This window comes from Mobula hypostoma, chromosome 8 (genome assembly GCF_963921235.1).
Source record: "Mobula hypostoma chromosome 8, sMobHyp1.1, whole genome shotgun sequence".
NCBI classification, from domain to species: Eukaryota; Metazoa; Chordata; class Chondrichthyes; order Myliobatiformes; family Myliobatidae; genus Mobula; species Mobula hypostoma.
In genome coordinates, this window is record NC_086104.1 from 62157565 (window position 1) to 62169882 (window position 12318).

General features: G+C 34.3%; 1 protein-coding gene across 10 annotated transcripts in view; it reads right to left on the reverse strand.

Moving 5' to 3' along the window:
* usp34 (ubiquitin specific peptidase 34) overlaps nt 1–12318 on the reverse strand; it is a 292582-nt gene that overhangs the window by 18190 nt on the left and 262074 nt on the right. For all 10 annotated transcript variants that reach the window (XM_063055969.1, XM_063055963.1, XM_063055961.1 and 7 more), the window contains 3 exons: nt 11497–11620; nt 9018–9097; nt 5731–5871 (listed from right to left, as the gene is read on the reverse strand). In XM_063055969.1, the coding sequence (XP_062912039.1) occupies nt 5731–5871; nt 9018–9097; nt 11497–11620 (345 nt within the window). The remainder of the gene's footprint in view (nt 1–5730; nt 5872–9017; nt 9098–11496; nt 11621–12318) is intronic.

Genomic DNA, 12318 nt, shown 5'->3' on the forward strand with positions numbered 1-12318 from the left:
TCCAACGATTCATACTTAAATACGAATCGGATTTCCAAGTAACTTCCATAGCCTTCTGAGCTACTGCCAATGCAATTTTTATGAATTCTTTCTGATATTTATTCAATTTAAGTTTTGATTTTATCCCTTCAATATCACCTAATAGAAATAATACAGGGTTATGTGGAAGTTAAGTTCCAGTAATTTGTTCCAATAAGACTCTTAAATTTATCCAAAAAGGTTGAATTTTAGAACAAGACCAAGTAGAATGTAAGAAAGTACCAATTTCTTCTTTTTGTGGTGTAATATAGAATTGGTGTAAAAAATTATATTGTACTAATCTAAGTCGAACGTTTATTGTATTTGTCATACTGTCAAGGTACAGTCTTGACTAATTTGTTTCATCAATATTAATATTCAGATCCATTTCCCATTTTTGTTTTGACTTGTGGATTCCTTGTTTTAATTGTCTGTTTTTGAATCAAATTATACATACAAGAAATAATTTTTTTAATTTTTCCTTTTTGAATTAAAATTTCAATTTCATTGGGTTTTGGCAAAAACATTGTTTGACCCAGTTTGCCTTTTAAGTAAGCCCTTAATTGAAGGTAACAAAAGAAAGTGTTATTTGATATTTTATATTTATTCTTAAGTTGTTCAAATGACATCAATATACCTCGTTCATAACAGTCTCCTATAGATCTAATCCCTTTTTGGTACCAATTATATAAAAGTTGATTGTCCATTGTAAAAGGAATAAGTCTATTTTGGAACAAAGGTCTCCTTGCTAATAAAGATTTCTTTATTTCATTATCAACATTTATCTTATTCTATAGATCAATCAAATGTTTTAATATAGGAGATTCTTTCTTTTCACGTATCCATTTAGATTCCCATTTATATATAAAATCTTCAGGTATATTTTCTCCTATCTTATCTAATTCTATTCTAATCCAGGCCAGTTTTCGATCATCAAAGAAAGATGCAATAAATCTAAGTTGATTTGCCTTATAATAATTCTTAAAATTTAGAAATTGTAACCTTCCTAATTCAAATTTACATGTCAATTTTTCCAATGATATTCTTGACATCTTACCTTTCCAAAGAAATTTTCTCACACATTTATTTAACTCTTGAAAAAATTTCTGTGTGACAATTGTATTGGTAATGTTTGAAACAAACACTGTAATCTAGGAAATATATTCATTTTTACAACATTGACTCTACCCACTAATGTTATTGGTAGTATCATCCATTTGTCAAGGTCTTCTTGAATTTTTTTCAATAGTGGTAAATAATTAAATTTATATAAATTCTTTACATCATTATCAAGTCTTATACCTAAATATTTTATACCATTTACCGGCCATCTAAATTGGGTTGCTAGTCGACATTGGCTATAGTCTCCTTTAGTAAGAGGTAAAATTTCACTTTTATCCCAATTTATTTTATACCCTGATACTTTCCCATATTCATCCAATCTAGAAGATAATTTATGTAACGAATGCTGTGGGTTTGTTAAGTAAATCAAAACATCATCAGCAAAAAGATTAATTTTATATTCCTCCTGATTAACTCTAAAACCCACAATATCTGGATCAATTCTGATTAGTTCTGCTAATGGCTCTATCGCCAGTGCAAATAAAGGTGATAATGGACAACCTTGTCTAGTTGACCTTTTTAACTGGAATGGTGTTGAAATTTGAGTATTTGTCACTACTTTAGCATTAGTGTCAGTATTTAAAGTTTTAATCCAGTTTATAAAAGATGTTCCTAACCCAAATTTTTCTAATACTTTAAATAAAAAATCCCATTCCAATCTATCAAATGCTTTTTCTGCATCCAAGGCTACTACCATACTCATCTCCTCCCTTTTTTGTGCCAAATGAATTATACTGAGTAGCCGAGTTACATTATCTGCCAATTGTCCATTTTTAATAAATCCTGTTTGATCCATATGTATTAATTTTGGTAAATATTTAGATAATCTATTCGATAAAATTTTTGCTATTATTTTATAATCCGTGTTCAATAAAGAAATAGGCCTGTATGATGTTGGTTTTAAAGGATCTCTGTCTTTTTTTGGTAATACTATTACAATCGCTGTTGAAAAAGATTCTGGGAGTTTATGTATTTTTTCTGCTTGACGTATTAACTCCATAAAGGGAGGAAATAATAAATCTTTAAACTTTTTATAAAATTCAGGTGGAAAAACATCTTCTCCTGGAGATTTATTACTTTGAAGTGATCCTAAAGCTTCTTCAACCTCTTTTAATGTAAAAGGCATATCTAATCCCTTCTGGTCTTCCGAATTCAATTTTGGAAGAGTTACTTGTGATAAAAACATTTCTACCTTATTAACATCATTTTGTGATTCTGATTGATATCATTCAGAATAGAAACTTTTGAAGGTTTCATTAATTTCTAAAGGTTTATAAGTCATTTTATTTGCACTTGTTCTAATTGCATTTATCGTTTTGGAAGCTTGTTCTGTTTTCAACTGCCAAGCAAGAATTTTATGTGCTCTCTCACCTAACTCATAATACCTTTGCTTAGTTCTTATGATTGCTTTTTCCATTCTGTATGTCTGAAGTGTATTGTATTGTAACTTCTGATTGACAAGTTGCCTTCGTTTTTCTTCTGTCATATGACTTTGAGATTCTTCTTCTAATTTTGTAATCTCTTTTTCCAATTGATCTAGTTCTGCCATGTATTCTTTCTTAATTTTAGACGTATAACTTATTATCTGACCCCTCAAATATGCTTTCATCGCATCCCATAGTATAAATTTATCATCCACTGAACAAGTTTGTATCCAAAAAAAATTGGATCTGCTTTTTCATAAAATTACAAAAATCTTGACGTTTTAATAATGTTGAATTAAATCTCCATCTATAAGCCACTTCTTCCTTATCAGTCATTATTATTGTCATTAATAGAGGAGAATGATCTGACAATATTCTTGCTTTATATTCCATATTTTTCTCTCTATGTTGAATATGCACTGATTAATAGGAAAAGATCTATCCTTGAATAAGTTTTGTGTCTATTAGAATAGAACAAAATAGTCTCTTTCTTTAGGATTAATTCTTCGCCATATATCAAGCAAATTTAAATCTTTCATCAATGATAAAGTTAGTTTTATTACCTTCAATTTTGTGACAGCCTTAGTTGATCTATCTAAGACTGGGTCTAGGCAAAAATTAAAATCTCCTCCTATTAATATTTTTTCATTTGCATCAGCCAAATTCAAAAAAGCTTCTTGTATAAATTTTGCATTATTTTCATTTGGTGCATAAATATTCATGGAAGTCTAAAATTCAAAAAAAGTTGACAGTGTATAATCACATATCTCCCCGCAGAATCGGTTATTACATTTTGTATTCTAATTGGTAACGTTTTATTGATCCCCTCGCTTTTGAATTAAATGAAGCTGCAACAACATTACCCACCCAATCTCTCTTTAATTTCTGATGTTCTGTTTCTGTTAAATGCGTTTCCTGTAAGAAGGCTAAATCTACCTTCATTTTCTTAATATGTGTTAAGATTCTTTTTCTTTTCATCGGTCCATTAAGCCCATTAATATTAAAACTCAAAAAATTCAATAAATTCGTCATTATTCTTAACAAAGTTGCTCCGATCTAAAAAATTACTTAGCTTCTCAACTCTCACAGTTCCTTGGGGAATCTCTTTGAACTTCACCATGTTGCTATGTGTTTCCCTCCCAATCATCCAGGCAAAAAGAAAGAAATAAAAGATAGATATGGTACAAAAAGAGAAATAACAAAATACCCCCCTACTAATGTTGTGAATGAAAAGATACACAACACTACCCCTCTCCATTTTGCGGGTCGTGGCTATTGCCACGCTTGCACACATGAATAGCGTAGCAATTGGTCAGTATTTCTTCCAGCTCCCCCGTAACAAAAAAATTGTATATATAAAAAAAATTAATGTCACTATTCCCAGCTACTATTCCTCAAATTTTAACCCTTCTTCCCCTGCCTCATATAATTAATATATTTATAAATTCATCCGCGTTTAAAAATCCAGCAGGTCTATTCCTTGACCCAGTCTTCATCTTCAATCCATCTCGCTCCCCTGGGTTTGTTCTTGTATCTGGTGAATATTCAAAGAATCTCACACAAACTCCTCCGCTTTCCAGTAATCGTCAAAAAATCTTTTTTCTCCGCCAGCCAAAAAAATCTTCAAGGTTGCAGGATAACGCAATATAAATTGATAACCATGATCCCATAGGACTTTTTTCACTGGATTGAATTTCTTCCTTCTCTTCAAAAGCTCATAACTTATGTCAGGGCAGAAAAAAAATTTCTTCCCTTCTATCATCAATGGCCCTTTCCTATTCTTGGCAGCTTGGGCAGCCGCCTGTAGAATCCTTTCTTTGTCTTGAAATCTTAAGTATTTTATTAAAATTCATTGTGGATATTGGTCATCTTGTGGTTTTGGTCTTAGAGCTCTATGTACCCGCTCAATTTCAATTGATCGGTCTTCCTCTTTCATTTGCAAAGTTTCCGGGATCCATCTTTGAAAAAATTCTATTGGATTGTCTCCCTCTATACATTCTTTAAGACCAACAATCTTAATATTATTTCGTCTACTAAAATTTTCCAACACGTCCACTTTCTCCAAGAGTCGATTTCTTTCCATTTTCCAGACAAGCATATCATTTTCTGTTTTTTCCACTCTATCATTAATATGCTCCATTGTTCTTTCCAACTTCTTAAGTTTCTTATCCATTTTGTCCTGTCTTTTCATAGCTTTATCATAGCACATCTTCATGTCTTTAAGCTCTGTTCTTAGTTTTTGTAGTTCAGCCGTTACTTGCAATAAAGCCTCTCTTATGTCTCCATCGCATCCTTTACTTCCAGTCTCTTCCAGTTCTTCCTCATCTTCTTCATCTGTATTCTCTGCGGAATCCAATTCTGACTCTGAGTCACTTTCACTTGCAGTGGCCGTCGGTTCTTGTAGTTTGAGTTGTATCGATTTGCGCATGCCAACTTCTTTGCGCATGCGCAATTCCGGCATCTTCTTCTGAGAGACCGCTACCGCCGCCATTGCTCCCTGTTCTTCTACACCAGAGATAAAATGCGTCTCCTCCGAAGGAGATCCAACCTGAATCCGAGGCTCCATCGCTGCAGTAGGCCCTTTTTTCTTCCCATCTCGTGGCGACTTCGCAACAACTGACTTCTTCTATTGCGGTTTACGAGACATATCGTAAAATAGTCTTGAGAAGCTTATAAGTAGTTTTCGGAAAGTATTTATTAACTTTGCTTTGTTTAAACGGTACTTTGCTGATTTTTTTTTTTACGGGAGAGCTGGATTTACACGGCTCAATCCCACGTCATCATGTGACGTCCCCACTTGACTGCAGGGGAATGTGATCAAACCCAATTTTGCTATTGACAATCATGTGCAGTTTCAGCTTGAAAGTAACCAGCAGTTGGGTTACCTTACTCCCTAACCTGAATATGTTGAGGTCCTGTGTTTCTGTTAAGTTTACAGTCAGAGGTGACAGTTAATTCAGCTCCAAATACCAAAACTAGTCACTTACTCTCCAAGACCCAATTACCCATTAGAGACCAACACATAAACACTCACAACCAAAACAAGTTTCCTTAACGTATACCATGGGTTTGCAATGATTTTTAAAAATTCTATAAGAGTAAGACACTAAGTGAAATTTTAATAATGAATATCGATTACAGTGTGGAAACAAATGTGACAACATACCTTGGGGAGGAAACAAGCAAGAAAGGTATAAACTGCATTGTTGTTTAAACAGATCCTCTCGTCCATAAGAATACACTTAATATATTCAGCAAATACTGGTTCATCACACAGCAGTTTAACACAATTCTTTGCCATAGTTGACTGGAAAAGAAAGTCACAAATGAGAAGTGTACAAAGAGAAAACTTAATGAGGTTTATTTGTGCAGTATTAAGTTATTTCTCTCTTAGCAGCCAAGAGGATCAGTAAGCTAGAGATGGTTAGGTCTTGCTTCCGTTCTCTAACTAGCAGTTTCCCGATGGAGAAGATTCAGTCCCTGAAGTAACTAACATGGCTGAATTTCATACACTTTAAAGAATAGCTACTCTTTACAATGATCAAGACATCATTATCTGATTCCAACAGTTCTAAATAGAATCGCAGAGGCTTCATCATTTAAATATTGGTAAGCCCCAGACCTATTACCAGTAAAGGAAAGCACAATCCAATCAATTTTCTCCAGTATTAACCGCCACAAAATCCAGTCTTGCCAAAGGAGGGGAAAATACCTCCAGGATTTGCTCTGCCATCAATTTCAACAGCAACTGTAGGGTCTTGGTTTTGGAGCCAAACATTAATTTATTTAATATATCTTCCATTTAATGCTTTTAGTTATGTGTTTTTAGCTAAACTGTCTATTAATTACATTAGGGACATACAAAACTATTAAAAATCTTTTTTTACTTTGATGCTACAGTACTGGGCATAGAGTTTTATTCGCTGTTAAAGGTCTTTAGGTAGCTTCACCAGTGGTGCCCTCTTCAATGGCGACAAGAAACACTACCAACTTGAAGACTTTACCATTATAGCCTTGGATAATTCTGGCCAGTGAAATTCGCCCTGTGTAGCTGGATCAAGTATGTGCACAGCTGGAGGGATCAGGGAGGGGGAATTGCTGGTGACGATTCTCGCCAAGTGGATGAGCTGACAAATGGCATTATTTTGAGTACTACTGACCTGATGTGTCAACTGTTAAGTGCATATTTGCCATGAGCAGAACTCATGGCACCAAAACTAAGCATATTAAGTTATATTGCATGATTTAAATTTTAACTGATTTCTATCCTGTTGTAAATTGTTGATTTTACAGCAACTATAGGGAAAACTGTTCATACATAAGAACTTAAGATATAGGTGCAGTATATGCAATTCAGCACGTTGTGCTTGCCCTATCAATAGTCAGTACCACATTGTAGCATTAACCCTGTATCCTGATTCCTTAATATCTAAGTATACATCCGTTTCTCTTACTTCTTCCTTGACTGAGTCTCCACAGTCCACTTGAGTACAGAATTCCAATGATTTATGTCCTTCGCATTCAACTTGACACTAACTTCTAGTTACTCAAAATCTGGCTCAGAAACGTTCTTCACATCAAACCTATGGGCATTTTTGTACATTTCAATAAGATCATCTCCTATTCTTCAGACTGTTTAATCTCTCCTCATACAATGTCACCCCTACCTCCAGAATAAATTTGGTAATTTTTTTCTCCAAGTACATCACTGTGGGAGATCAGGGAGACCAGACCTCTATGAAATATTCCAGGTATTATCTCAAAGACCTAAATAATTAGAGCCAACTGTCTACTCTTGTACTCAAAGTGTTTACGTCAGGCTAAACTACTGCTTACCTTCCTAATTGCTTGCTGATTGATCATATTAATGTTCAAAAAGCACTAAACAAGAACAACCCATCACTCTTTTATTTTCTAAAAGGTGAGAAATTCAGAAATCAGAGGTGCAAATGGACTCGAGAGTGCTCATGCAGGATTTCCTAAAGATTAACTTGCAGGTTGAGTCGGTGGTAAGGAAGACAAATGCAATGTTAGCATTCATTTTGAGAGGGCTAGAATATAAAAGCAAGAACGTAATGTTAAGGCCTTATGAGGCATTGGTCACTTGGAATATTTATCTAAGAAAGGATATGCTAGCATTAGAGATGGTTCTGAGGAGATTCAAGAGAATGATCCTGCAAATGAAGGGGTTAACATATCAAGAGTATTTGATTGGTCTGGGCCTGTAATTGCAAGAGTTTAGAGGACTGGCGAGGATCTCATTGAAACCTTTCAAATATTGATAAGCCTAGACAGACTGGATGTTTCTTAAAGTGGGGGAGTCTAGGACCAGAAGGCCAGCCTCAGAATACACGGACATCTCTTTAAAACAGTGATGAGGAGGAATTTCTTTAGCCATAAGGTGGTGAATCTGTGGAATTCATTGCCACAGTTGGCTTTAGAGGCCAAGTCATAGGGTATATTTAAAGTGGAGGTTGCTAGGTTCTTGATTAGTAAAAGCATCAAAGATTATGGGGAGAAGGCAGGAGAATGGGGTTGAGGGGAAAATAAATCTGCAATGATGGAATAATGAAGCAGACTCAATGGGCCAAATGGCCTAATCCTGATATGTCTTTTGGTCTAAGGTCTCTGTTTACTAACACCTTTTGGTCTCTCAGCATTTAGAAAAAAAATCCTATTTTTTCCTCCCATATTGGACGACCTTACACTTTTCCTCTGCCATATCCTTTTCCTTTCATTTAAAGTGGCTGTATCTCCTTGAAGCCTTTGTTCTCCTCACAGCCTGACTGCATCAACTACAAACTGGGATATTTCATGCTTGATCCCTCATCCAAATTACTAATAAAGATTGCAAGTTTTCACAGACACATCTCGAGGAAAATCATCTTTCACATCTAAAACAATAGGGATCATATAGTTTCAGAATAAAGGTAGCAGTTTTTTTTAAAAACATCTCCATATACATACTTGTCCATGGAACATTTCGTAATTTTAGCATCAATCTATTTCATATAATGAAACATAAAAACTGACGATGTTTGAAACACTCAACAGGTCAGGCAGCATATGTGAAAAGAGAAGTACAGTTAATTTTTTCAAGTTGAAGACCCTTTGTCAGGCCTGCTGATAGTTTTCAACATAGTCTGTGTTTATTTCAGATTTCCATAATTTGCACCTCTTTAATTTTCTATAACACTCGTAAGTTACCCGTTAAGAATCTAAGGTAGGGACATGTTTGGCACAACTTTGTGAATCGAAGGGCTTGTATTGTGCAGTAGGTTTTCTATGTTTCTATGCTTCTAACTCAGTAAACAAAAAATAATCTAAAACCAGATGCCAAAAAATTATCAGTATTGTCAAACTCTTAAAATTTAAAAAAACTTTTTAAACATATGGAGTAATCATCGCAATTTATTTATTCTCAAAGACGAAATTAGAAAAGAGGTAAAATACCTGAGACTGGAAAATCTCTGTCCACAGTTTAGGGAATAATGCTAAATGCAGAGGTAAACCTTCATATGCTATCAGGACACCTATATAATGACAAAATAAACTGCACAGTCAATGAAGAAGCAAAAATAACAATTTGAACTACAGTTCAATAATGGACAATGTAGCCACACTCATCTTTCTAAATTTTCAACAGTGAGTTAAAATAAGTTTTCAAATGGAATGCCTTGCAAATGGCTGGTATGTAATTTCTTATTTTGTTTTCATAAAGTTTTGATAATTTAAGAAGAAATCGTTAAAAGCTATAGTGGTTACATATACCAAACCTTAGAACAAGTAATGAGATCGAATTTTACATAGATTCAAATAAAGTTAACAAATTAAAACTTCTAACTCTTACAATTTCAGTAATTAAATATGATTAATGATTTGAATTTTAAAGTCATAAAGGCAATATAGATAATTTATCAAAGTTTCTTCTTCCTCATTCATTAACTCTTCAAGTTTATTTATTTTCTTATTAATTGAAGTATCTACCACACAGATGGTAATGAAGAGGTGCAGAGGAGAAATGTAGACTGTCTGGTTGAATGGTATCACAACAACAATCTCACACTCAGTATCAGCAAAACCACAGGACTAATTGCTATCTTCAGGAAAGAGAAATCAGGAGAACACACACCAGTTCTCACTGAGGGATCAGTAGTGGAAAAGAAGTAGCTTTAAGCTCCTTGGTGTCAACATTTCTGAGGACCTGTCCTGGGCCCAACACACTTGATGCAATCAAGAAGAAGTTACACCAACAACTCTGCCTTGTCAGAGAAGTTTGAAGAAATTTGGTATGTCACTAAAGACTCTTGCAGATTTCATTTTACAGTGGAGAGTATTTTAACTGGCTACATTACAAAGCCTCCAATGCACAGGGTCATTAGTAACTGCAGAGGGTTGTGAACTCAACCAGTCCCATCACAGGCACAAACCTCCCACCACTGAGAACATTTTCAACAGGCAGTGCCTCAAGAAGGTGACCAACATCGTTAAGGTTCCTCACCATCTAGAACACATTTCCTGTTACTACTATTAGAGAGTAAGTACAAGGAGCCTGAAGACCCATACTCAATAAATCACGAGCAGCTTTGTACCCTCCATCAATAGATTTTTGAATGGTCCATAAACACCGTCTCATTATTCGTTTTTTGTACTACTTAGTTATTTTGTAATTTATAGTGATTTTATGCCTTTGCACTGTACTGCTGCTGCAAAACAAAAAATTTCACAACTTATTAGACGGTGATAATAAACCTGATTCTGACTCTTGACATTTACAACATTTAATTTTTGTCCACTGGGCACCCCAGGAGTCGTGATTGTTTTTCATGCAGAAACTCCCAGGAGCAGAAATGCAGTTAACATTCCACAAAAGTCCATCTGACCCTCAGCAGCCTAACCCTTTCTAAGCAGCACATACAGGATGACATCAGTGAGCTTTTGTCGTCTGCTTCCTATACCATAGGTAAAAATTCCAGAAATGTCCTGAAACAAAACTCCCACAACCGCACCCCCAATCTCTTGAAGCTATTTCAAGTATCCTTTCCCCACAGTAAATGAGCCAACTGCTTTAATCCACAAAAAAATTAAGAGGAGGGGAAGCAGCAATAGAAAAAACTAAGACTGGATAAAAGTTAAAAATAAATCATATATCTTTTAAAAAATAGAATTCCCTCCCCTAAAGTAACTTGACCTCTATTAGGATTCTATATATCTTGCACCTCATAATACTTATCCAATATTGTTTGTCTAATCATCTCTCGAGCATTACTCTTTCAAATAACTTCCTTAAGTTCTTCTGTACCTGCACCTCCTATTCATTTTATCCTTGAAACCTACTTTCTTGAACCTTTCTCCTAATTTATCATTTTCACTAGAAACTGTATCATGACTTTATCCCAATAAACTACCTTGATTTGCTTTCTAAGTTGAAGGTACTGTATATATCTAAGCTTTTAACACATTTTGAGGGATGCTGTAGAGTGATTATGTACAGTAACTGCATATAAAAATGCAATTTGAAATTATGATGAGCTTTGTTTGAAGTTTACAAAACAAAACTGTACTGCATCACAGAAGTCCGTTCAAAGTGGTCAGTCAGTCCCAGATTCCACCCATCATACAATCTCACCTGCCCTGCTGCATAAAACTGCTTCAGATTTATGACCCATGGTATATCCAAAAGCCATCCAACAGAGTCAAAACAACTTTTGACCCAATCTTAAATGCTGGATCTCTGGACTGCCCTGACGTCCACTGAAGCATTTTCGAAGGCTTTTGAACGGCTCTTAAATGCCTCTGACAAGGATATTTATAAACTATTCAAATTAATGATTTTTATTCTAATTATCAGAAACTAAAGCAACAAAGTTTAAAGAAAAACAGATTAAAATACAAATAATTAGCCATTCAAAAAGATTAGGTTAGTCCATACTTAATTTCACCAGGGTTTCTGTAAATTTTTCACAGTTCACTGCTACTCGGCACAGGAGATGGATGAACTGATGATATGAAAGGAAGTAATCGACTAGCACACGATCATAAACATCATCTTTTCCCTGAAAAACAAACTAGAATTAGAAGAAACAAGAAGGTCTTCACGAAATTCTAACTACTTGTTTTCACCAGTTTGAAAATAGAAATTTAACATGCAGTCCAAAAACTAAATATCAATATATTTTTATGCTCAAATCCCTGAAACCTGGAATAAGAATAAAATTTAATTTTGGTGTGTTTCCTGTATAGGCATTGCTTGGGAGAGTCAAAATAAGTAATAGTTCATAGTGCTTCTTTGGAAGTACACCTTGTACAAAATGTAAATGTTAATTTTATGTGCAAAAACTAGTGGACAAAAAATACAATGTTCACAGTTACTTTTTTGGATACTACATCAAGCACCATTTTGTTTTAAATTAGATAGAAATTAATACAAGAGGTAATACAAGTTTGCATAAGAGCTGCCGGATGGGAATTCAAGTACAAACAGTTTTGTGAGTCAAACAATAAATACTAGGTTTAAACACAAGAACAAATCCATAAATCATTAATGCTTAAATTACTAAGGGAGATCAAAATTGTCATCCAAAGACAATTATATATAATATATAATAGATATGCGATAAGTGCAAAAAAAATTAAAAGAAAGAAACCATTAAATAAACACAAGTTATCTTTTTTATGAGTAAATGTAAAGATGCATATGCAGATATTTCAGGTGGTCCTTTCCCTCAACACTGCTTAAGCATGTAATAATGCA